This window comes from Buteo buteo, chromosome 8 (assembly GCF_964188355.1).
Source record: "Buteo buteo chromosome 8, bButBut1.hap1.1, whole genome shotgun sequence".
Classification (NCBI taxonomy): Eukaryota; Metazoa; Chordata; class Aves; order Accipitriformes; family Accipitridae; genus Buteo; species Buteo buteo.
Window position 1 is genome coordinate 14,219,036 of NC_134178.1, and position 26,683 is coordinate 14,245,718.

At 41.3% G+C, this 26,683-nt stretch overlaps 1 protein-coding gene across 4 annotated transcripts in view; it reads right to left on the reverse strand.

Moving 5' to 3' along the window:
• Positions 1–19,364, reverse strand: part of KCNJ15 (potassium inwardly rectifying channel subfamily J member 15) — a 35,381-nt gene extending 16,017 nt beyond the window's left edge. The window contains exons 1-2 of one of the 4 annotated variants that reach the window (XM_075034716.1): positions 6,374–6,666; positions 4,229–4,315 (exon numbers count right to left, since the gene is read on the reverse strand). Coding sequence is in view for 1 of the 4 variants with exons in the window: in XM_075034715.1 (XP_074890816.1) it covers positions 19,212–19,219 (8 nt within the window). In the remaining 3 variants the exon portion in view is untranslated. Of the gene's footprint in view, positions 1–4,228; positions 4,316–6,373; positions 6,667–19,211 lie in introns of those variants that run through there. The other 3 variants (XM_075034718.1, XM_075034715.1, XM_075034717.1) reach the window with 3 other exon arrangements.
• Between the last annotated feature and the right edge of the window lie 7,319 nt (positions 19,365–26,683).

Sequence of the window (26,683 nt, forward strand, 5' to 3'; positions counted from 1 at the left end):
ATTTCAAATGGGGTTAAGATAGTGCCATTGCTGAAAGTCCCAGAGACTGACTCCACTAGTCAGATGACAGAAAAAGCCTTCATTCACTGCTCTGGTGACACGCTGTCAAACCCAGTCTTTCCCCAAAGGACATTTTCTTTCTGAAAGCACTTCCTCTGCTCCACTTGCTGTATGGTTCAGACTTCTTGTCTGTAGGCAGCTTGAGGCCACAGCATCTCCAAAATCCACCTTTTCTTCAAGTCCAGAATTTCAGTTTATTAATTAACCATTTCCCAATGTGCCTCTTGTTCACACTCTTTCTCATCTGTTCCATGGCCAAATGACTGAAACTGCTAGGGCAAAAATCTTACTTCCTTTCTGCTATTTTGACCATAATTTTTCCCTTCATTAATGCAAACAACTCTTTCATTACTTCATAACCATAAAGCTCACAGCCTAACCTTTCCACAGCTACTGCCCTGGCCCCCGTAGCTCTGCTTTCTTTTGCTCTTTGTTGGCATGTCATTCATCTTTCTCATCAATGCCTACTCCTTGTGCTTTTTTTGCTCCCTTCATGTTTTAGACTTCTCTTATGCCATTCGATGGTAGCTTCCCATTTGACATATATGAAATTCCCCCTCTTCACAGTGCAGCTCAAATCTACCTCACCATGCCTAACCTGCCATTCAGCAACATGGAGCTAGTAATCAGTTGAAAAAAAGAAGATTAAACCAGGGCCATTCAGTGGCATGTATTGTCTTAAGCTGAGCAAAGCTGAAGATCAGAAGTAATTTCTGTTAATGGCACCTGGAGTTTTAGGAACTTGGCGAATTCTGAAGCTTTGACCAGTGTTTTCTTCTGAGGCTGGGGAATGAGGATCTGATCCTTCTCCCAGCTTTTTTGCAGATTTCAGTGTTAATGTTTGAGCTCATATAGTATGTATTATTAGCAACATGCTTAAATCAAAGTTTCTAGTGAGAACACAAGGGTTATTGACTTCTGTGGTACTGTCAGTCTTTATGTGACAGCTTGGGTGGTTAACAAGTTTCTTAAGATCATATAAAGCAATCAGAAACAAAAGCTTTTCCTTGATTATGTAATCATTATTTATAAAACCTAAAGAAGTATTGTAGCATTTAAAGGCATAGTGTCCCACTTTTGCATCTTACAAACCAGAAATATATCTGCAAAGGCAGAACTCCACATCGAGATGCAGTAGGAGGATATATCACTGGAGTTGCTCCACTGAAATGTTTTCTTGGATTTCTGCACATAAACACTAAGAAATGGTCTTAAAATAAGATTTTATGTTCCCCCTCACCTGAGACCTTACAAAGGGGAGGGAGATTTACTACCAATAAATATCATTCGGGGTTATGACCAAGTCACAGCTTTGGTAATTTTGACAGGAAATTTGACAGAAATTTGACAGCTGACAGGAAAAGAAATGAGCACTAAATTTTAGACATTTTTGTTCCAAAAATATACATTTAAGGTTCAGTACATCTTTGGGGTTGTTTTTTATTTGTTGGTTTGGTTTTGGGGGTTGGTGGTTTGTTTTTTTTTTAAACTGCAACAACAGAAGAAAGTAGGAATGAAGTTCAAGGACCAGGCACTCCTCAAGACTTGGGCTGAAGCACCAGTACTTTTGTTACTGGTACTGAGGACAGGGACTGAGGCTTGTAATCTTAAGTGTATTGGCATAATTAGCTCAAGAAGAGAAAGAGTATGAGGAAAAATAACATATATTATTAGGATTCCTGGCAGTATGACAGACGGTTAGACCTCTGCAAAGCTATCTGAAGTATGGCATAATTCTATGAATTTTGCTTGTTGAAATCTGTTCTCAGAGATGAAACCAAACAGACCTCAACTTGGAGCTCATCGTGTGATGCCACCAGCTGAAGAACCCCTTCTGACCTCTACATTTCCCTTAGCAGTGTGAAAGGGCCACAGTGTGAATGAGATCCAGACCTGAAGCCTTTTGTTTGTCCATTATACATAGATAAAAATAGCATTGTTAGTTTTCCCACACCTGCCTGAGTTGTGTTCATTCACCTCTAGTCTTGTGGAAGCATTTTACACTGCAGACCATTTCAGTCTTTGACTCTTTTTTGTTCCTTGACAAGAGCTTTCAGCACCTTTTACGTAGCACATTTCACAACAGGTAACGGACATATTGAAGGCCGGCACCCATGAGCTGACGTTCGCTATGTTAATTTATAACTCATAAACGGAGTCCCTTGTAACAATTGACCTTCTGCCTAGTCTTAGGGAAAGAGGAGTTGTGATCTAAAACCATTAATCTGGTAACAGTCAAGAGACCAACTACCATGTACCATAGAGGCCACCAAGTGTGCCAGTTAATGAAACTCAATATGGTAATAAAATAAATTGTTGCCTTAGAAGTTTTTCTTTTTTTCATCCTAAGCTTTCACATTGTTGCAAGAATGTTTTGTCATTTGCCTAAGAAAATGAATCAGAATCTCAGGTGCTCTGTATCACTCAAACACCTCCTCCTATATGCTGTTACACCTTTGGTGTGCGACTGAAGCCCAGCCTTGCTCAAGGGCTGTGAAAGTCACAGAAAGCACATCTTTGCTTGTCCTCCCTCAGTCCTTTTATCCATTGCTGCAGTACATAGAGTTGTGGTTTGGATGCATATTGTAGAGAGAGGGGACTGTTGATAGGTTTGGTGTTGTAGTGTTTGAGGAAGGAAACTTCCAGGAAACATTAATTCTGGATAAGGCAGCAGGAAACTGAAGCCTGTTTGCTTGGGTGAGAGGCTGGAGGGGGTTCAAAAGAGGACAGCTGGCATGGAAGTTTCCAGGACTAAGGGTAGGCAGCTTTGGGTGGGATCATCGCTAAGCAGAAAACAAGGGGGCACTTATGGGGACCTTTACAGACAAGGTCAGAAAAATTCAGAAACATTTTTTTGGTTGACATTTTCCTTGGAAAATATTGACTGAAATAAAAACCATTTAAGCAGGAAGAATTTATTTACTGGTCAAAATGTTGGGAACATTTATTCTATTATATGTTTTTGTCAGGCTGTGTAATTGTAGTGAGGAAAAGGGGAAATTTTGGTCATAATCTATTTTTCCCTTTTCTCTTCATCAGTTCATGCTAAGAATATACCTTTTAAGTCATCTAAGTAGGTGTACTGTTATACATATTGCTTCATTATAGATTACAGTAATTTATTCAACAGAACAACATTTTTATCATATAGCCTCAACACAAAAGTGTTAACTGTAGATAAGAAAAAGTTCATAATGTAACACCAGAGAGGTATCCTGCAAGCTATGATCTAACTAAGAGTGAATCACCTCAGTTAAAGCAATGGAGATTAAATTAATCTAATCAGGCCATACTATTGTTCCAGTCAAAACTTATTTTACTTTATCACTTTTGATTTACAAAGAGAAGGTGGCTTACCTAGGCTCTCTAAGCACGGACAAATCTAGCTGACAATCTCCATGAGAAAAACAAACCAGAAAGGAGTCAAGTGTGGTTTTAAAATGTACCAAGCTGCAGTTCCCAAGCTTTAGAGCTCCCCTCCACCTTAAAAGCCAGCTAAAATGCAGTATGCCCTGAAGGTCAAATTGCAGGGGCTACTTTGAACCAAGTGGAAGAAAGACATTTCTTAAACAAGAAGCCCTCCTGGGAGGCAACAGAAAGGCAGCTGGCTCTCATACCTCAGCAGACACAGTGCAGGGAGGGAAGGGGCTTTGCAAGTGATGAAATGCCTAGATCAAAACGATCAAATGTTCACTACTGACACCTGCAAAGTGAGCCAAATCCCCTCAGCAAGGAGGCCAAGGGGATTCTTAAGCCTTGGTGACTAAAAGCTTGCAAGGCTTCCCAGTATCCCCAAGGGTGTCCTGCAAACCTGGGGAATCTGCACAACACCATGGTACTTCCCTGAGGTACATGCTGGGTCCAACCCCTGTCCCAGTTTCAACCTTTCACCAAAGGCAGCCCAAGGTTTGCAAAGTGCCAAAACACTTTCTACCCAGAGGGTAAAAATGACTGCAGATGTGTTATCCCAAAACATATGCCTACCCTCTTTATGTCCAAGCATTTATTTTGTCCAGTAAAAGATGATAATACTTTGAGCATTCATGTCGTTGCTTGCTCTCTTTCCACCTGACCATGACCTCTAACTTGCTGTGAACCTCAGAGCGTGCTAGTCATACAAAGACAATTTCATATGCTTAGGAGGAGGAAAAAGTGCTACAGTTCTTACCTGCCATTTTTCTTCCTTCCTCCAGCACAATTAGTAATGTATCCACTCTTTTTGGCTCGTCTTCATGTGTATTTCACACCATTCAGGCTAGATAGGTATAGAATGAGCAGGCGTTTCAATTCATGCACAGCCAATACAAGGGAGCTACTTTTTTCAGCTGTGCCCTGTTCACTCCAAGAGCATGCACATGCTTAATGCCAAGCTATTTACCATATTAAAGATACAAACACACTGAGTGCTAAAATGATCCTCAAGCCTGTGGTAACTCATTCAAGTAAGCCATGGATGTTCTTTCACCCCAAGGGGTTAAGCACAGCTCAGCAGGAAGGTAGCTTTCAAATATTTAACATCTAGTGAATTTGTTTGGACTGAAAGGTTGATTTTAACTGATACTCCAACGAATATTTTTTCTAATTTTCATATACACAGTATAGCCAATAAGGTAAAGACTTTTCCCTCCATTAAAAAAAAAAAAAAAAAAGTTATCCCATAATCTGCTTTGTTTTTCCTGGAAGCAAAGTGAATCAAATTTCAAAATGTTCTGAGGTTCAGCATGCAAAACAGTTAAGTTTCTGTTTTTCTTGGCCCCTCACAAGAGTACCGCATGGTACTTCACAGCTTTGGTCTCTACCTGTTCCCAAAGAATACAGCCTGTCCCTGTGAACTATGTGGCTTAGGAGACAGAAACAGGAGAGGAGGAGGGAATAATCCAGACTGCTTTAATGAAATCTGGACAAACAAAAATTTCAGCTCCAGTCAGGGCTGTGGGTTGATGGCTTGTTTGTTTCATTGCATGAGGAGCCAGGATAAAAAAGAACTATTTGTTTTCATTTGAAATTCTATAAAAAGTAACAGAACTGAAGTATTGTATGTATGTTGGAAAACCGAAGCCCAAGTCATCTGCTGCTGTTTTTGTCTCTAGGCCATGCCTCATTTACTGGGATTAAATTCTTGGGGAAGTTTTTGGTCTCGTCTACACTCTGCTTTACAAAAGCAATGCCAGTTTGCACTGTACAACCAGCAGTATGTTACATTCCAGGCTTGTTTCCCCCCTCCTATAAGCTGATTATTAGAGAGTGCAGAGAGCATAGTGACATTTTACAACCAAGGAAATAAAGAAGACATTTCTGTGATTAAAAAATAGCCCCCATTCCCCCTCAATTTTAAAAAAAGAAATTGCAGGTAATAATATCACAGGAGAACACAGACAATAGGCTTGGCAGATTGGTACGAAGGCACTGTGATCAGAAAGACCCTAGAAATGCCTCTAAACCCAATACAGCCAAAGGCAAGTGAGGAAACAAGGTTAGTTAAAAAGTAATGTAGATACTCCTGGTTCACAAAGGAAAGCTAGCTTTGTTCCTTTTTACAACCAGCACGTCATGGAGAAAAAAGGAACTTATCTGTAAATCTCTTTACAGCATGATCCCCATGTGAAAATAAAAGGGAGGCAAAAATGAGCTACACTGAAGTAGAGGGGAATTTGTACCACAGGCTCAGACTGTGTTTACTGAGGATAAGCCAAACCTGTTGTAAACAAGTAATATGAAGACACATGCAAAAGTTGGAAGAAAATACATAATGTTCTCCAACTCAGACTTGTTTACATGCTTTATACCTACCACAGAAAACTTACATAATCTTTTCTTATACAGATAGGTAACAGGGACTGGATAAAGTTCTAGGCAAGTTTTCCCACTATGTCAATGAAAACTGACTTCTGCATTGAAAGAACAAAAGCTGACTGAAAGATATGCTTCTAAGACCCTAAAAAGCACTATGTATTTCTATGAGAAAAAGTCTCTGGCAGGCAAACGTTTACAAAGTTAGGTACAATATCTGACCCCCTCCCCAACACATAAAATTATCAGCCACATACATTACAAACCTCACATTCAGTAGCTTGCATCAGTGGAAAGACCAAACCATGACAGCTTTTGCTTTATCATCGCTAAACTGCCTGTATCTCAAAGTTCACAGGAAGGCATAATCTTATAAATATTTTTATTTTACAGACAGTTTCTAAATTCTTAAATTACTAAAATAAGAGAAAAATAGGAAAAGAACCTACTCATTAGCTTTCAGCTCCACACAGTTTCAAAAGCACTGTTAAGCATGTATGCATTTTTGACAAATACCTCTTACCTGTAAAAGAGCAATGTTCAGATTCCTTACTAGATGTTATCGTCATGACAAGTCAAACAATCTTTTTTATAAAAAGTTGGATGTCTTTTCAATAAAGCATGTGTGCATGGTTTAAAAAAAAAAAACAACAAAACACAACCCTCAGAGAGTCTCCCTTCCCACACTGTCAGTCAAAAACAAGTTGGAATAAGTCTGAGTTGGAATTACCTGAATAAAGAAACTGGAGAGAGGGAGGGAGGAGAGGGAGGGAGGGGGAAAGAGAGAGAGAAAAAAAAAATAGTCCGAGAGGAGACTCAGTGATGTCAGCAGTATGTCTTAAGGAAATCTACAGCTGAGCCCAGCAAACTTTATAACTACATAGCACTCGACACCCAGTTACGTGGTAAGCAAATACCTGCTTAAGAGGAAACTGATGTACTTTTAAAGAACGTCAGTTAATCTTTGAAGAAACTTTAGCCAGGCTGATCAAAGTCCCTTAAAGGCCTTATTGCTTAAATAAATAAGGTTACAAGTGGTTGTATAATGCTAAGAAAAGAGTAAGAAGAATAAAAAGTCAACATTATTGATTACCACTTTCCTGTTGGCAAAAGGGAGGCTGAAACTCATCTGAAATAAATTCATACTATGGTTATAACACACTGAGCTGTAGCAGCCACGGACGCAGCTGAAATCCCTGACCACCAAAGTTTCCAATCTGTTTAGCCACAACACTCTTTTCTTTTGATGACTTATTCTGGGTTTGCTTCAGTGCCTTTCTGCTCTTGTTTCCTAGATGCAGAAGGCACAGATTGTGCTGATTTGAACTGGGGAAAGTCAGGTACCTTGAACACAGCGAGGAAGAGGTGTGGATGTTTGCAACCTATAAAACCTGTACACTGCCATTGGTACCACTCTGGTATTTGATGGGATTCCCAGAACTGAATGCAAACAGCAGCAGTGAAAGGGAAGTCACTGCAGCACTAGAAAGGCTAATGTGATAGCCCTTGGATATCATTCTTTTGTGTCCATATTCCCAGGGATACGGCTTCCAGGAATTACTTCTATCACTAAGCTAGTCCTATACACCTGTAGCTCAGCATCACCTGCAGGGACATCCCATGGGCCAACTGATGCCAGGTTAACTTCATTCCCTTTTGGCTTGGGGGAAAGAGGAGATCAACACATGGTGTGAGTGGTTTACTAACAAAACTCTGCCCACCCCAAATTCACAGAGAACACATTAGCAAAAGCAAAATCTCTCCTTTTCTCAGCAGCATTGGTAAACAGACATTTAAATGCCATTAACAGACATTAATAATGTTGTGTATGCAACTGTAGGAAACTAGAGGCTGGAATTCTGCCGTCAAGTGGTCAAGTATGTAGGCATCCAGGCAGTGCCAGTAGGCAGCAGCTGTTTTACATTTAAAAGGACAACAGTTAGATGTGATTTTTTTCACTTTGCCAGAGACTAAAGAATTTCACACGACTTGGATTGTTCCCCAAATCCATGAACCTGTTGCACTGGTATCTCTTTCTCTATATTTACTATGAGGGAAATGGCAACAGCTCCTATCAGTTTTCATTATATATATAAAAAAAAATGCCTGCGAATGTCTTTTTCTGCTTTCAGATAAGCTCTTCTGTTTGCAGAGCCCTCTACAATGTCATAGGATGAAGCACCTATACTAGAAATTCTTTTCCACTACCCAGTTAAATTATGTTTAGCTGTAACTGAATTATGCATTATTAAAAATCCCCAATTACAACTTCCCTCTTCTTTCTTCTGTCAAAGTTTGGGAAACTGCCCCAATCATAACTGTATATGAATATTCAAATGTGTTAGTCCCACACATCCCCCAATTCAGCATCCGTGGCAACACGGTGCCAGTGAAATCAGCTTTAGTGTGAGGGGTCATTGGGAGACCATAATACAAGGATATGCTCTGAAAGATGCATTGCACACTTTGTGCAAACACACTACAGTGCAGTTTTTAACTCCTGTGCTGTTTTGCTAATACCCTGTGGATCCCTATCCCATTCCGGAAGACAAACCAGCACAGCAGAGGGTAGAATTTAAGTTGCATGGGCATTTCCCAGCTTTGCACGCTTGACTTGAAAATGTAAACACCTTTCTTTGAACACAGTTTTCCATTCATCCCTTTAGCAGAGAGTCCACGGGTGATCAGGGCTCTTAGCAGGAAATGATGGCTACAAAACCTCTCTCTCAGGAAGCTATGGAGAGGGTCCAGAAGATGACTGAGTTGACTACACTGCTCATGGCCATACAAAGCCATCTTCCAATTTCTCATCCCCCATTTTCTCTCTGCTTTAACTGTGCTGTCCCTTCCCCACCTTTGCACCATCCCTGGTGCTTGTCTGACTCCCTCAGTGAATCCTGTCAGCTTACTAAATCAGACAGAAAGTGCCATACGTCTGTTTCTTTCTGCAGGGTTACCTTTCTGCCAGTCTAGTGATCTGAGGCACCTCATCTAGAGGTCACCTGAGTTTGGGAGCTCCTACAAGAGGAGTGAGAGGAGTGCGTGGCCAGCAGAGGAAGAGCAGGACATGGGTTACCACAAGTCAGCTGCCTGCCAATAGCTGTCTGTGCTCAGCTCTTACTCGTCCTTTATTACAAACAAACTATCTTAAACAAGCGTCATTTCCTGGTGGGTGACCACATGCTCCTGGACTGTTCCCACATGCTGCTGAGGCAGGCTAAAAGAAGAAGATAATTTGTTAGTTTGTGCCCTCCAAAACGCATAAGCTCACATGTTGTTTCTTCAGCTTTGCCTCAGTACCGAAGCTCCTAAACCTGTCTCCTTACAGCAACAACAGGTAAGAGTTCAAAAGTTTGGGCTAGATAAATTAAAATACTTATCCAAACTTCTTCAGTCAATAAAGCTGAGCAGGAAATCCCATGATGATAAGAGGCTTGCTCAGGGCATTTTCAGTTCTTGTGTTGGCTCTGGATGGAGTTAAGTTAGGAAAAGAGACAATAAAACTAGAATCCCTGGCAGAAAAGTTAGTCCTACACATCAGATCCGCACCTCCAACTTATCCTTGATCCAAAAGTCAGTTCTTCTTTTACTGAAAGAGTGCTTTGGGCTTCTCATGCGAAGAGTGACCCTGAGCTCACGAGGATGTGCACAGCGGGAATGGGGAAAAGCCACAGTGACACTTCAAGCCTTATCTCTTTTTCTCTGTTCCTGTGAACCCCAAATTCATGAGTTAAAAATCAGACACAGGATATAAAGAAATTGGAATTGTTATATAAAACCAGACACAAGACTAGAAATGGCCCTTGCCCAAAATAAGTTCAAGATGTCCTGAGCAGACATGTCACCTGAGAACTGCTAAACACCTATTTATACTTATATGCACCTAAACATCTGTGTAAAGCTGAGCCTTGTCTACCCTTGCCCAGATCTTTGGAAGTACTGAAGAGCACATCTCCTAGAGGAATCACACTGGTGCCTAAACACTGTTGCATACATGGTCTCTCGGGACTCGAGCTCCCTCTGTAACATTGGGATAATAGTACAGCCAAACCTTAGAAGTATTTCATGACAAATACAATAAAGATGGGAAGGAAAAGCACAAAAATTTATCTCTTGTGATAGCACATTTATTTTTAGTGACCCTCCAAGTCAAAACAATTTGGTAAAGCGTTCAGTTCTGCTAGCTGGAGGCCAGAACTGTTCTGCCATGATTCATGATGCTCTGCATTCTGCAACCACTTCAGTCCTGCAGCTCAAATACTGCTTTTATATTTTCGTACTAAACTGCTAGAACTTAATGTTTTCTGCATGTACCAGCTGGCTTTCCACCTTAATCTACGCAAGCTATTTTTTCTATTTTTATTGTAGGCTTTTGAGAAATTGCACCAATAATACCAAGGCCTTAGTTAGTAGAAGTGTTAGTGAAAAGCTGGTAGGAATGCTGCCTAAGTTATCCATGGACTCATTACTTCAAAACATGTCTTGATTTGAAAGCACGTACTAAAAAAACCAATGTAACAGAAACTATCCACTTCATATTAGCAATAACAAAATGTAACCCACAATGAAGAACTAAGCCCAAATACCATTTTGTGAAGCATTATTTAAATTATACCTAGTCATTCAGTACAAGACACCTCCAGGATTAAAATTACATTTGTTAAAAATAGTAAAAAATCCAACATTGTTGTGCACATGAAAGAATTTGATTTTAAAAGTAAGACACTAAGCTAAAATTTGTTTTCCTATTCATAAGCTTACTAGAAGATCTCCTGCAGCTAAAGTTTCAGTGATTTTCTCATATGGAAATAGAAATATATACTTTCCAAACCAGAACTCTTGGATATGAGATATTCAATGCCTTTAATCCAAAACTGATTCTTGTTAAACACAGAGAAACTCTCCTGTGACTTTGCACTTTCTTTACTGTACATCTTCTTTAATTGTTTTAAAATAGTCTCTTATTTTTTGTATTTTTCCCCCGTGCATTAGACTATTAATCTAAACCATAAATCAAACAACTCATCTGCTTCTTATTGATGAAGTTCTCAATAAAAAAAGAATTGAAAGGGCTAAAATTCATTATGCACATTCCCATGAGATTAGGTGAAACATTGGACCTGAAGGTGCTATAGGAAATGCAGTTCTCCAAGCATGTGAATGCTAATGGGTACATGAATCTTCACAGTCCAAAGAAATCAGAAACCGTGCTCTCACTGCATATTTGTGCTCTTAGGATGGCTGATACACATTTTTCTGTCTTCTTTCTTTTGTTGCCTCTTTTTTGACATTGCAACAGCGGCCGCACCAAGGAACTTGCAGCACATTACCTAGCCTGCTACGGTTTAAAGAGGTGGTTTGTGTACAAGCCCTCCACTGTATGTTCTTTGCATTATGAGAGGTTGTGGCTGACACTGTCATTCCTAAGGGAGATTTGCACACATGAAAACATATAATTGGAATGGGATTTTATTCCACTTGACGAGCTTCACACAGAAGAATCTGGCTGAGGAGGGCCTAGCTCTGTTCTCAATGAAGCGAGCAGCGACCTTTGTGGAAACCCTGTTACCACAGCAGTTAATGCTTTCAAAAGCTTCTACTTCATCCCAAGTAATTTGGATTCGAGAAGACTGCAGTTGCTGAGATGTGTCTTATCTATTCACATTAGGGAAGGTGTTTGCTCTTCATCCAAATGGCTTGGGGTTTCAGAGCCTCAGCAAGGCTGCTGTCCTGCTAGGGATGGAAGGACTTAGATGGCAAACCTCAGCTTCCAAATTTAAGCTCCAGCCCAGAGGTGTTGCTTCTTGATGATAGAAGTACTGACATGTTACTGCCCAAGATGTCAAAAGGATTACCAGGTAGCAGAAAGCTCTGGAGAAAAAACAGTCCCCTGAGAAAAGCCACTCATTCCCAGGTGCATTTGGCTGCCTTCTCCCCGGCTGCGGAAACGAGCATCCTCTGGTTTTGATTCTAGCCCAGAGCTGGGGCAGATTCACAAGCAGAAATTCAAATCCAAGCTGACTTTCCACACCAGCGTGAAAACAACAATGGGCTTCAGATCCAAGAGGGATTTTAATTTCCCCTCCCCCGCCAATCTGGTCAAAACGTCCAAAGCAGCCAAAATTCACCTCAGATTCCTGGAACTGGGCCACAAGTCTTTGCTTTCTGAAACTCTGTGGTGGGTGCATGCTTGGTTTGCCACATCATGAACCAGCAGGATGCATAAATTTGTCCATGGGGATGATCTGCTCACGTTGCTGGTAGCACCCCAGCAGGCAAAGATGCTTCCTGTAGCATTTCCATGTTTCGTTCTTGTGAGAACAAGAGCAGACAGCTTCCAGGTCACTCAGGCTGTAGCTCTAACATGACATCGGGTTCGTTGCAATAAAATCATCCAAAGTCATGGAGAACTATTCTCTGCAGGACGCAGTCCTGAAAATTGCTCTCAGCTACAAGCAGGATAGCTGACCTAAAAAATGGCCCAGGGTTATGGTCCAGAAAAGCTGCTCCAGGGGATGCTGGGAGAAGCAGGGCTGAAAGCAGCCAGCTGTGAGAACCACTGACCACGAGAAGGGAGGCAGCTTACTCTGATCTAGCATTTTCCTCCACTTGACCTATGATGGGCAGTCCCCTTGGTGTTCCTGTGGCTTCTCATCAAGTGTGAACTTCCCTAGTTAGAGCTGTTGTGATGACCAGAAATCCTTCTGGGAAATGCTGGAAAGCCCCAGCTTCTCAACCATTGGATCCCTCCTTCTATTGATGTGTTTTCTGTGGCACAAAGAACATTCCTCAGTCAAAGAGAAAGTTGCATATTCAATACCTCCTAGCTATATCCTGTCATATATCTTTAATAGCACACTTCAGGACAGCAAGGGGAAGGGAAATCTCTCCCAGTCAGATTTCAGTTTACTGGGAGGTTGCAGAATCTGGAGAGTCCACTCTGAATTCTCCACCATAGGGCCACAATGTCTAATTCCCAAACACATTTCTTAGCAGTCTCCAGCAGGTAGGTTAGTTTTTTCCTTACCTTTAAAACTCAGTGATACTTTAATGAAGCCCTGCTTTGGAGTAATTTGAGAAATAATGGATTACTTTCCTTGGAAAATTATTTTTATGAGCAGCAATAAGAGCTCTGTGAAAAAAAAAAAACACTTTCTGGACTTTTTTCACTCAATTTCTTTGAGCTGTACAAGCCTGCAACTATTTGGGACAAAAATGTGGCATTACTATTACCAGATTCAGATGCTGAGACTAGATGGCCTCTCAGGAAACAGTACTAAAAAGGCAGAACAAATTAAACTAGTACCTTTGTGCATTTTAAATGTGTCTTCCTGGAAAATAACTTCTGGCTTGAATGAAAGGAACTGAAAGCTGTACTTTTGCCAAACTTTATCAAAAAGGATTATGAACAACTCTTGAGGTTGACAGAGCATATGACACTACTGAAAGTACAGGAAAAGAGGGTAATAAGGGAAGGGTACATAGTTTGCAGGACAGAGTGTATGCACAGAGAGTATCCCCAGGCTTACTATCATGAGCAAAGATCATGGCACCCCTACTACAAAAAGATTAGGGTAGTGGTCTTCTGGAAGCAAAGTGCAAACATTTGTCCAGACAGTGCTAAAAAGATTCAACTTTAAGATCAAATTTTGTAGAAAGCAGAGCTGTCATTCTTTATCTACTGAACTCAACTTTGAGAGGAAGCAAATTGTAATCTATGATATTACAGGGGAAGAAAATTATTGTTTCGTGACAAGAAGATGGCACAGGGGTGCTGGCCGCACCCCTTGTCACAGTGATTGCACCATAGTTTCCATCGCAACCTCCTATTTTCATATGCCATAAGCATTGCAAAATGCTGACCTTTGGGGCTGCATTTTTCCATGCTTGCTCCCTGCCCCAAAGGTGAATTCTTTCAGAAAGTCTGAGCAAACCCTTTTCAGGGACCATGGCTATTACTTTTCGGCCGTTGCCAGGACAGCTTGCCTGGGGCAGATAGTATAGCAATTGCTTTGTTCCTCTGAGCTATAATAAATCCTACCATCCATCATGTAAAGTAGAAAATTAAAAGCATGAAAAACGAATCAGAGCTCTCCTGATTTTAATGTTTGCAAGGACTGTTTAGGCTTGCAAATGGCAGCAGGTAAAGAGAAGAGAGATTTAACTGGGAGATACTCAACTGAGCAAGAGTCTCCTTTAATGACAGTTGCCAACACTACCTTATTCGTATCAGGAACTCTTGGGTTACAGAGACAACTATTGACAAGTGGCGTTAAATATGGTCTTCAAGACATGGCAACACGACAAGCCACGCAACAGGAGACTGGGTCCATTTTGTCCCTTTGAGTGTCTCTTAGATGGGATAATGCTTTTTTCAAGCAGTTCATTAAGAAGTAAAAGGGTGTGCATTCCCATCCATTGCCATAAGTTAGCTGGTTTCCTAAAAGGCTGGGTAAGTCAGTGCCAAGGGCATTAGATGCTCTGCATTTTTCAGAAGCAGAACACTTGAAGGAGCTTTAAAACATGGATATAGATGGTGAACTACAGGTACCCATGCCTGAAAATGCCCTCTCGGGGCTTTAAACACCACAGACTATTCATTAGGATAGAGGTGATGAGCAGCACTCAAAGCCAAAAACAATCCCAAAACAAAACCCCATGTTTACTGTTAAGACATAGCACCCAGGTGGCCTCATATACCCCCACACATTCTCCTGATTTTATCATTCTCAGAAAATATGTCTAAAAGATACTGTACAGACAGGAAAAGCCAGTCTCCCTACAGGCCACAATAAAGACTAGAGCTATCCAAAGGTCTCTGGGAGGGCAAATGTATTTGTTTCAGTAGGTCTAGTCTATGAGGATGCACACCCAGCTTACAGCTTCATTTGGTGCCAAGTTGCAGGCAGAGAAAATTTGGTTGCAATATGATCTTTAATACTGCTGAACAGTTGATTAATATTCAGCTCTAAGTTCATCTCATGTTGTTTGGTCTTACAGGGATTTCAGTCACAGATTTTAAGGCACAAGCTGCATGAAAATCTGAGATAGGCTTTCTAGAACCAGATAGGATGGCTTCAGTAAAACATCACAATCGGTGTACAGAAGGCCAAAGACAAGTTACACCAAAGCCTTAATTTATGCATCAAAACTTTTGCAGGCAACGATGAATGATATCTTTAAATGCCCTCTTTCTCTGCATTTCCCAGGCTTTCAGCAGACACCGGGAAGAGAGCAGCATTGCTGCTTGTCCCTGCCCAGGGACTTGTTCCTTCACTGAGTCCAGTTTGGCTACATCCCTGGGTAGGGCACCAGCCCACTTAGCTGAACCCATTCAGACCAACCAGTTCAGTCCGTTTCTTGTTGAACTGACCTTGGCTGCATTTGCATGACTATCTCTGGCATTCTGTTTTCTGTTTGATTTCTGCAGTATTCCCACCATCCTAATCTTTTCAGGTTCAGTCGTTCCCATGCCTAGATTTCACCTCCTACCCTCCTTCCAGTTTCCTCATTTGTCTTCAAATGATTGCACTTTACATCTGCTATTGTTCTAACTTCAGCCTTTGAGTGCCTGATTATCTACTTTCGTTGACCACATTGTTCAGTCCACAAAAACATACTGTTCATGCACCATCTTGATACATTTGTATTTGACATTAAATATCACACTTTAATGCAATACTTTTAATCTCAAACACAACAAAATGCCTAGCAAAGATGAAGTTTACAAGGTGCACAAAATAACCTGCTAGGTTTATAACTTCCTTTTCCTAGCTGCAACTAATTAATCTACATGGTAATTATTGTTAAATAATTCCTCTGGTTTTGCATGCTATCTAAGAATATCTGTCAGATATGCAATTGCACCTGGATATGGACCTTAACATCAGACCTTCGGTGACTTTGTTCTCTAATACATCTAGTATTTGTCATACCTGATTAAAAGCAAAAAGGGTGTTTTGCCATACTGTTATGTCTTTCACTAAACTTTTATATGAAGCAATTGCTTAACCCCCATAAATTCTTATGCCACTGTTGTGTAGGAGTTCAAGCATAGCCTTTATCAGTGCATTTGTGTGGAGCTCCCTATGTTTCTTCTACTTCCCACAATATATCTCAGCTTAATGCTGTGATGAATCCCGCAGAAACAGTGACAGTGGAGTCACAGCGGAGTGCCTCCACTCTCCATACTTTTCCATGTACTGTTGGAGTACTGATACCTTGACCACTGCAACATACCCTGATTTGAAGTCACACTGTCTCTTCCCCCTACTCTGCGGCTAACTGCAGCCTGCTGACAATTGATTTCATCAGAACAATGAACTTATACCTCTGGATTGCTTGGAATGAAAGGAACTCTTTTCCTTAGGGTTCATTCAGCTATTTTCTTTATTCAGCAACCTTGAACCTCCATTTGCTCCAATATACCTTTTTGGATTTTTTTTTTCTACTTTGGCAGAATTTGTTCCTCCAGCCCCTAAAAGGCCAGCTGTGCTATTTGTCTCTTTTTGGGGGACATCTACTTTTAACTCTTTCTTGGAGTAGAGTTTTCTGATGAAGGAACTGAGCCCATTCAAGCGTGTCTACTGTGTTTGCATTGCAGGGTGGACTGCAAGCTTCTGAAGCTGGCTAAGGCAGGCTTCAGAATACTTCCTCCGTATTTACTTCACCTTTGTGGTATGTGGTTCACCACTCTTTTTTTCCCCCTAATTGTTGGTATTATTGGCCCAACTGCATTTCCACAGAAATTAACCTTTAGCACACTGCTCTTGTGCCTTGTTTTCTTGATCTTCCCTCAGATCTTTCTCTGCTTGTTCAGCCTCAGAGTGATTTGCTCAAATTTCTGCAAGAAACTTTTATTTCTTTTGTTTCTTTTCAGCCTTGGCTTGTTTACATTTTCCCCATATTGCCTTGTTTTATTGCTCGTCTAGACTGTCATTAACTATGTGTACTTTCCAATAACTTCCTTCGCTTTGTTTTTTATCACTTCCTTGAATATATCCCAGATGATCTGTAGTGAGATTTCTTCATCCTTGCAAGTCAGTGGCCTGAAAAGTCACCAAAAGCCCCCTTGGAGGACTGTCTCCAAGAGCTACCCTTTAACACGATCCTATACTCGGACACAGGAAGTTTGAGGTACTTTCCACAGGTGAACAGAAGCAGGAAAGCACTCTACCTTGACTGAAGCCACGAGGTTTCCACTGAATAACATGGATAAGATGCTACTGAGCCAGGTGTGAGAGGGACACAGACTCCAGGCAGGCAGCTCACAGAGCTATACAGGTGAGTCTGTCTCAGAGGACAGCCCCGAGTTCCCACCGGGATGATGGAGACCATCTCACTTTGGACAGCAAGAGGGCGACATCTGGTCCTGGCCACACAATGGGCCCTGACGTGGCTCTCCTTCCTGCTGGACAAAACAGGCTGGCCAAAAAGGCACACACTCTGTCCAGAAGAACGTAGTGAGCTGCACTGATTTTTTCTGGAGCTTGGCCATCAGGCCTAGGCCATGGAAAGGGCTCTGGATTTCCAATAAGTTGAACCTCCAGGAATCTGGAGCTATCAAAACTGAGTGAGACAATTTAATTCCAGCATTGGCAAGACAGCATTTGGACGCAACACATTACAAGATGTCCTGCCAGTTCTGGTTTTGGGCGCACGCTCCAAAGCAGGTGAATCCTTCCTTATTTGTAGTTCCACAGCAAGTAAAATGTTTCACACAGCTCTAGCAAAGATGAAACTAGCTCGCTGCTAGAAAGAGAGAGCTGAGAGAAGTGGTCCACCTCAAAAGAGCTACTGTATTTGTTGCCAGCAGTTTCTGAAATGAAAGCCAATTAAATTAAAATAATTGTAGTCTATACCTATATCTGCATTGAGATAGGTACCTCTGTGTAAATAAAACCTGAATTTGTATACACACATTCATACTAGATGATGTTTGTATTTTGTGTACATGTGTGCACACAGGAGCAGAGGTATTTTCTAGAAGTGAGCTTTTCACACTTTCCTTGGCAGACCAGACCATCTTTACCTCCTGTGATCCCAGATCCCATGGTGTTGGAGAAGGAAGGGGTCCTTTGTTTCTCCCAGGTTTCTGGAACTACTTCACTTCAGATTCTTTCTCATTTTTATATCTCTGCTCCTGATACATTTGCCAATCAAAGTAAATCTCTATCTCACTCACGCTCTTACTGTCACGTTAAGAGTAGGCCGAGTATTGTGGTCATTGACAACTGAGTCCTAAAAAATGAATCTCAAGAGCTTCGTTATGGTTGAAGCTGGATGGTGTTGCCAAACTTTGAAAAGCTTCTGTGAAAATGTACATTTTTCTATAGTGCTACAAAGCCCATATTTACCTAATAGACTATCGAGAGTCGAAAGGAGCTTCTACAAAATTTCTGGTAAATAGTATTTGTTTTAAGAAATTATATGCATGCCAAAAAAAATGTACTGCATTTATCAGCTTGGAACTATTACAATCTTTTCAGTAAATAATATCCTGGTTTCTGAAAAAGCCTAAAATGTGTATCTAATCCAATTGTGTCACCTCTCATTTCCTTCAAAGAGGGGGAAAAAGGCAAAGCTAAGTCTGAAATTCTGTTTTGAATTAACTGCTACTTTATCTCTAAGTGACCTCTTTGTGCAAAGCTATTACTGCAAATACTGTCTCTGAGATCATTCAGTCATCTCCAACCCCTGTAATGCAGAACTACAAGGTAGTTAATACTATCAGTCAGCACTATCATCTTGCATTTGTGCAGGGCTTCTCATCCAAAATGTTCTAGCTCCTTGCAGGGTGATCCTCTCACTGGGAACCAGGCTGCACTCTTCAGGGACGGGCTCATACTGTGGGTTCTGTATTAAGTATTGCAGAGGTAGGACAACTGGGAGTAGAGAGTGGAATTATACACTTTGACTCCACTTCAGTGTGTCACCGTTAAAGCAAATAACCCTCCCTAAGGTGAAAAGCAGCAACAAGTGCTCTGCAGTGCGGCACAGCCGTTAAGAGAAGGAAATGAAGAATATTCCAGGTATTATTCTCAATTCCACTCAGTTCTTTTTACATCTCTCTGGCAGTATGGAGAGACCTAAGTGTAAGAAATGTTCAGACCCTCTAACAGAAAGTGCAGGGCTAGAAAGGGTACTTAAACAGAGAGACTTGGTTATCCAGCTGTGATAGAGCCCTGATTCTAATCAGGACGATCTGACATCGTAAAAGCTTGAATATTTCAATTGGGATGATTAAAAACCTGATTAATAGCCTTCATTAAAATAAAGGCAATTTAAACTCATTACACTATTCCTTGTCAGTCATGCCACTCTCTCCACTCAGCCATGCACCCACAAATACCTTTCCATACCAGTCCATTTATTCCATTTGCCTTCTTCAGCAGAAAGGGGGTCCTCTTCTCAACAGCATCTCCTGAGTGTGTCAGCAGTCAGTTGCTGAGGATTGAAAATCTCATCTCACCTCTATTCTGCCCTGCTGGTTACTGAGGCTCTGTTGTTTCTTCTAGTCGGACCCGTTCCTGACTGCTCCTGCGGTTTCCTCACTCTCAGCTGCTGGAGAAGGTTGAGGTGGTGAGCCGGAGAGCTGGAGAGCAAAGAAGAAAGAAGAGAATTTATACTTTGGAATTTTGGAAGCTGGAATCCAGGGAGAAGCTTAAGAACGTGACTTGAGGCCAAAATGCTTGGCTCTCCAGTTACAGAGCGGAGCGAGGCAGGTTTATTCCTATCGCAACACTGTGGCCCATGTCTTGTCAGAAGCTGCCAGCATCAGAGATGTGTGGTGGATTCACGGGAACCTCTCCTTCACTCGCCTCCTTTCTGCAGCCCTGTGGGAGGAAAGGGATAACCGAATAATTAGCAGCACTGCAAGAAACTTGTCTGAGATAGAGTGGTCTACTGTGGAGCATAATACATCCCGCATTACGAGATCATGTGCCTGGGAGTTATTATCAGGACATTTGGAGGTTGCAATTCCTCCTGTCACTGTCCTCCTCAACTGTCCTCCCTTCCCCTCATTCCAGCAGACTTGTGGCCCTCAAACTGTTAATTTGGTCTTTGACTACTATTTCATTTATCCCAGCTGCTGAGTTAGAGGAAAAAAAAAAAAGCGGCATCTCACTGAAAACAGATGCTGCCTCTGTACTAACCAGATAAATTAAATACATAAAGCGTGGGTTGTTTACAATGTTGATTCTTTGTAAAGTTGTAGTGGTTTTATCCTTGATATTAAAATTCCAAGTACATCATATCACTTTATTTTTGATCCATCTGGATTAGGGAAATAGCCTGTTGGCACTTCTTATGAGTACCGTAAATTAAATGGATTAACAGTTTACCACAGAAATGATAGTAAGGAGAAAAAAACCCTAAGCCCCACTTTTACTCCTGTAGAACATACACAGCTTTTCTAGCCTGCATTTCTCCAATGTCATTTACATTTCTATGCAATTTTTCTCCATGTCCCTCATGCATAACTTTAACACATCGGAGCAAACCATACACTCCCAACACAGACCTGCATACACACACACACAGAGGAATACAGCTCCATGCAGAGATGCTGGACTAAAGATGTTCCAACATGATGTCTTCCTTGGAGCTTGCTGGCTCCCCAAGAAACAGTGATGTATTTTGCTATCAAGTTAGCAGAACTGAGACAAACACTTACCTTTGTTTTATTACAGTGCAATAGCCAAAGCTGACCTTACAGCCTCTGAGATAAAAACTGATCTTTTTGTTGGAAACAGCTCATCAGTGTTTACAGTTCTATGGAAACACAACAATGTGCATAGTACAATAATCTTGAAAGCTCAAATGAGAAATACCTGTGATTTGCGGGTGTTGAAGTTAACCAAGGGATCATATTTGCAACTTCTTAGATCTATTGAAACAATCTTCTTTTAGGAAAGACAGGCAGGGAGTTTGCAGTCTGCCAGGGCCAGCAGAATTTGAAATTTGTTAAAGTTTTGAGATTTTGTGCCTCAAGTTACATTAAACAGAATATGTATATGAAAACATATCAGTATCTACATTGATGCATGCTGATTGTCATCTCAGTAATATAAAAAAAATTAAACTACAACAAAAATGGTTTAGCAGCAAAGCTGTCTTCAGACATGGTTAGGGAGACGTGAGTGGAGGAAAGAGCTAAGGTCAAAGTCAAAGCACGGCAACTGCAGAATTTCATGCACTACATGTTTATATAGGTTTTCATCTCCTTCTGCCTCCTTTGGCACTTACGATGTCTCCCCCAGGCAGATCCAAGCAAGATGCCCCAGACATCCTGGCAATCACTACGTCTGGGGGTCCAGGTTGGAGTAGCGGTGGGGTATAAGGAGGGGATGGTGGCAGATTCTTACACCACAAGGCAGCCCCAACAACTGACCCTTGTGGCCCTTTTGTTAGATCTTCTGCATAAGACTTAGATGGCTCAGTCACTGGTTTGCCTGATTTCTGTGAAAACTGTCTGAATGGGCAGAGATGTGAAAAGGAAAGTCTCTCACACTTAACTTCTCACAATACAAGACAGGGCAAGATTTACCTTTGCACTCTTCTGAACTATTGTAAAAGGGAGCTATATGCTTGAAGCACGTAATTTGGCTAGTTTTAATTTGCAGATAAACACCTGGTTTTCTGTGTATAGCCAAAACTCTTGAGACCATGCTTGTTACTGATGTTAGAGAGTTCAGAAAACCCCCATAAGCACACTCTTGCACGCTCTCTGGTAAAGCAACAGGAGTAGGAAGCCCTGATCTTTTGGATTCCTCTTTGGCAAATCACCTAAAGTCTGGAAGTCTGGTGCCATTCAACTTCTTTACTGGAGTCACACCTGAGTAGCCTCAGAAATCACTGCAGCCCAGTTGGAGATCAGGGCTTCCTACTCTGTCCTGTTGCTTTATCCCTGGTTTCCTGGACGGCATGCAAGAATATGCTTACAGGGCATCCAAAATTTAACCCTTGGGAACACAGGCCCTCAGAAGTACCCTTTTGCAGACCTCTTTTAAGCACAGTCACATACTCTTTTTGTGGGAACTAGGCCAGGCTTTTGCAGCGGTTGGAGACTGCACGCGTGGTTTATACAGCTATCAGCTGATTTATACTCCCCCCCAAGAAGTGTCTCCCCTCAGTCACAGGAGGGTCTCCTCAGGAGTAATCCCAGACCACGCAGAAGCAGGCAGAGCACTGCACCTGTGTGTTCTTCCCTCTTGCACAAGCTGGCTGTTGAAAAGAAAACTGCCATATACAAAAATAAAGCATCAGAGGCACATCTTGTGAGGGGGTCTGATTCTGTCAGGGTGTGATAAGCATCCTGACCTGAACACTGACCAGAACGCTGACCTCGTGGCAGCATGAGTAAAGAAATTGCCCAGTCCCCTGTTAGTCTAGGCAAGAACTCTGGGCTTAACTGATTTCAGCAGGAAAATGCTGTCCACGTGCAGAAGCAGAGCTGTTGCGTTAGACTGACCAGAATTGCAAGCCTAGTTGAGATTATGGATCACCAAACCAGTGTTTGCATCCCAGTCACTTCAAAAATAACTGCTCTTGTTAATGCACCTGTACTGGGGAAGGGAAATGGATTGTCAGGAAAATGATTTCCTGAAACTTACTTTGTGATGGTCTGACTCCTGAGTGGTTACTGAGGCTCAGTTGATCAATACAGGGTTTACATCCAAATTAATTCTTTCCTATTTGTATTTGAACAACTGTCTTTGCTTTTTCCATAGATCACTTGGATATATAATCAATTACTTGGTCCACTCATTTATCAAATAAAACTTTTTATTTGCCTGTATTCTCCTTGTCGCTGTCACTGGGCAATCGTTTTCAGCTAAAACTACATTTAATGAGACTATAGCTATAGTGTAAAGACACTCTGACAAATCCATTAACTGCAGTGGCTGTTATAAAGTCCTTTCCTTCTGCTTCTTGTGAAAGCTAAAACTCAGTGCCAGTGTGCCACCCTAGCAGGCAAACTCAAGAATCCAAAGGAGACTTCAGCAGACAGCTGAAATCTTGTAGTGTTTTTACTGATAAAACTATACTATATTTTCCAAAGAGCAAAAACTATGCTCATTTTTTGGAAGAAGTCGTGCCAATGCTAAAACTTATGACTGAAAGCACACGACAAATCACTTCTGATATCACAAGAGCCAAGATTCAGCATTTATTCATCAGACAACCTACAATCTGCAAGTACAAAAGCTGTCTGTGGTGGAGCGGGAACCACTGTGTTATTTAGTCTTTGGTTCAAGAACATCATCTCCATGATGTTTAACACATCAGTAAGAATCCTATTATGTATGAATTGTATGCTGGCTACTTTTTAACCATTCCTGGCGAGCAAAATCCTGAAAATGTACACTGAGTCAGTTGTTCAGTAATCATTGAATGAATTCCTACCCTTAAGTAATTGCCCTCACAGTTCCTACATCCTTCTTCAGCAATTAGAGGTCCAGAGGTTAACTGAGGATCTAACCAGTTTCTGATAAATGCATGGGGACAAATCCCGTTCAGTGGCTCATTCACTGACACGCCTGCATGAATCAAGCCAGCAGGATCTGCCCATTACCATGGGGACAGAATGAATGGCCATTCAATTCAGTGGTGAGCAAGCGCTGCTATGGCAGAAGGTGCTGAATCGGGCCTTTATCTCAGAATAAGTTAGCACCAGGCAAAGGAGTTAGGGAATGCAATTGCCAGTTTAAACTGTAGGGTAATTTTTATTTAATTTGACAGCTTTCAAACTACACAACCTGGAACATTTGCAGAAAAAGCAGGACCTGACTGTCATACCAAGGTGCTGGAAATGCCTCTCAAATAATACCAGAAAAAATTAGAAAGTGTAAAAGTATAGTTTCCACTAAGAAAAAATAAATTAGGGTATAGTGATCAGATTTTCTCAGTGTCAACATGAAGATCAAGGTCAGAAAACTGAGCCAAACATCCTCAGCTATCTTTTAACACAAGGGCCTTTTTTCCTTGTAGTGCTGCCATAGCAAAACAGATGCTAGAAATTCTCACTCCAAAACTCTTTGCTTTTCATCCAGTTTTAAAGCTGTGGTGACGTTCCAAGTTAAACTCACAAAGGAGAAAGAAATATGCTGGTGTTTTCATTGTAATATGAATTTTCCATTGAAGATGTGGTTGAATTAGCAGTTCATTTTTTAACTATTACTTTAATTTGCTCCTTGTGGTCAATCTTTTTTTTTCTTTCTATAAACGCCATGCCTCGGTCCTACGCCTTTTGAGACACCTCGACATAAAAAGTTTTAAAGGGAAGGGAACTGTCTAATTATATGTCTGTAAAGTGGCTAGAGAGCTTCATTTGTGTGGAGTAAAACAAATAAGAGAAAATGTGGAGGAATGTGCTGCTGAATGAATGTGGGCATACCCATCTTGTTCCCATACATGGGCAGTAATATTAAGGTGTTGGGAGTGATTCTGAGTCTAGACATCCATTATAGGTTTTGTATTTTCAACCCCTCTTTTAACTTGTGCCTGGAGTAACTGATGTGTTCACACACTGTGACATTTAAAACAAGGCAGAAGGAAACATTTTTTTCCCCTTTTTTCCTCTTTAGCACATGGAAAGTAAAGAGAATTTTGTGCTTTTTCATTATACATTTCCCAGGCTTTATTTACCTCCTAGGCGCTATGCTTTAGGGGTTCTCCAGTCCTGATCAACAGTGGGCTTTCAGAGCCTGGGATGCAGAAACCTCTTAGGACATTTTGAATTGTAGACCATTCTCCAACAGGTAACTCATAAGGAGTTCAAGGCTGGTGGATCCTCTTTAGCTGGACAATCGATGTGGAGCTGTAATCTGAATGCCAGTGTTGGCCACTATGAGTGTGTGGGAGGGACAACTGCAACTCATGATCCTTTTCTTTTATGGAAGGTAATAGAAACTAAAAGAGTGTTAACCCAATGGCATACTGGAGAGAGAGGAAGCTGGCAGTAGGATACACAGAAAGGAGGTAGCCAACCGAGACCCCCATCTTGAAGCTAAATAGGAAAGAAGTTAATTCGGCTCACTGAAAAGATGGAGAGGCCAGTAAGGCTGTGGACTGTGAAAAGCAGGGAGGAAGGGCTCTGGGGAGCAAAGATGACTTTTCCCTCTGTTCGCAGTAATAGTTTTCTACCTCCAAAGAGGGAGTGTTGGACAGGAGCTGCACTTCAGCTCCTTCCAACCTGTCATATCCCAGGATATACTATATACATATTGTATGCCCAGGCAATATGAAGAAACCTCAGGTGCCCTGTGCAGACCCTGATGAAATAAACATTTCTGCTACATTTAATGAAGCTAAGGCTATCTAGAAGCAGCAGCAGCTGTTGGAGATTCGGAGTGAAAGCACAGGCCAGCAAACCTTAAAAGAGCCCAATGCCTTTCCCCAGGGGATGTTTTCCCCAGGCTACGGTAATGACACTAGACCGTAACTAATGAAACAAGACTTTTTAGTGTTGGCTGGATAAAGTTGCCTGCAGGTTCTGTTTTCTTGCCTAAGGCAGCACCAGAGGGAGCACAGATAAAGTTGTCTGGGTGGTTGGACTGGGCGTTTTCACAGGTTTGCCTTCTTTTCAGTTCCAGTTAGAGTCTACATTTTACAGGTGTTTAAAGTATCCTGCAATCTGCAAAACTGCTTCAGGAGCTTTCTACCCTAAGTAATAGTTGTGCATGCTCAGAAAGCTTTCCTTAACTTGATTGCACTGGAGTTTTTAAAGTGTTCTTAAATTCAGTTTGTGCTTTAAAGTTATTTCCCCTTTTTCAGTGTGCAGTTGCCGAAAAGGAGTGTGAAGAAAGAGCCCTGTAAAGGCCTGACTGCCCTTATGCCATGCCTGAGCACAGAAATTAACAGACTTCTGATAATTTATTGTATAGGTACACAACACTTTTTCAGCCATTCCTGATACAACATTTAATCTGGGAAGAAACAGGACAGTGCTCTAACAACATAAGAAACCCCCACAGAGTGCAATAGTTCATGAAGTGAAAAGCATGATTGCCAGGTTAAAAATAAACTTTGCAAGACAGACATCTGCTACCTCTTCTGTCACCCATTCTGAGGGATGAAAGTTTCTGTATTTAAAACTGCATATATAGGTATATATGGCCCTAACAAAATACAGTCTCTTTTGCCTTTCAAAACTTAACCCATCTTCCATACTAATACATTTTAATACTACCCAAATCCATTACATCTTAATCTAAATTCTGTCAAATACACTTGCTGTACCAAAATATGCCTCAATATCAAAAATGTCAAATAACTTTGACTCCTGAATGCCACTCAGAACTACTTCAGTACTCAGAAGCCACTGATTCTGCAGGCCCCTTTAAGTCTTTGACAATTCCTTCTTGACATTAAGAAGCAGGTTTTCAAGAGTTTTTTTCTGAAGGGTATCCCTAATTTCTGGGACTGGAGAAGTGTGTGAAGGCTAGCCATTCTTCTGGCAGTATGTGTTCAGCCATATTTCCTACCCAGGAATTCTCCTCTGGCCCTTGTAGTCCGTAGGTTCAGTTCCCAGCCCTCTCTCTCCTTTATTTTTCCCCCAAAGAAGCTGAATTTGAAACAGATTCTGTTCTATTTTAGTGTAACTCTCTGGATATGAATGATCATTTACAACTGTCATTGGTTTAACCAGAAGCAAACTGTACTCTCACGACTGGTGATTTTGATATTATTTGACTGCAATAAGCACAACTGCACTCAGGGAGCAATGACTCATCTCACTCCAGCCAAAGGGGTTTCCTGTAGAAAGAAAGGCTCAAGGCTGAGCTGTAGATTTTCAACCAGTTAAGATCCTGATTCAGCATAAATTTTG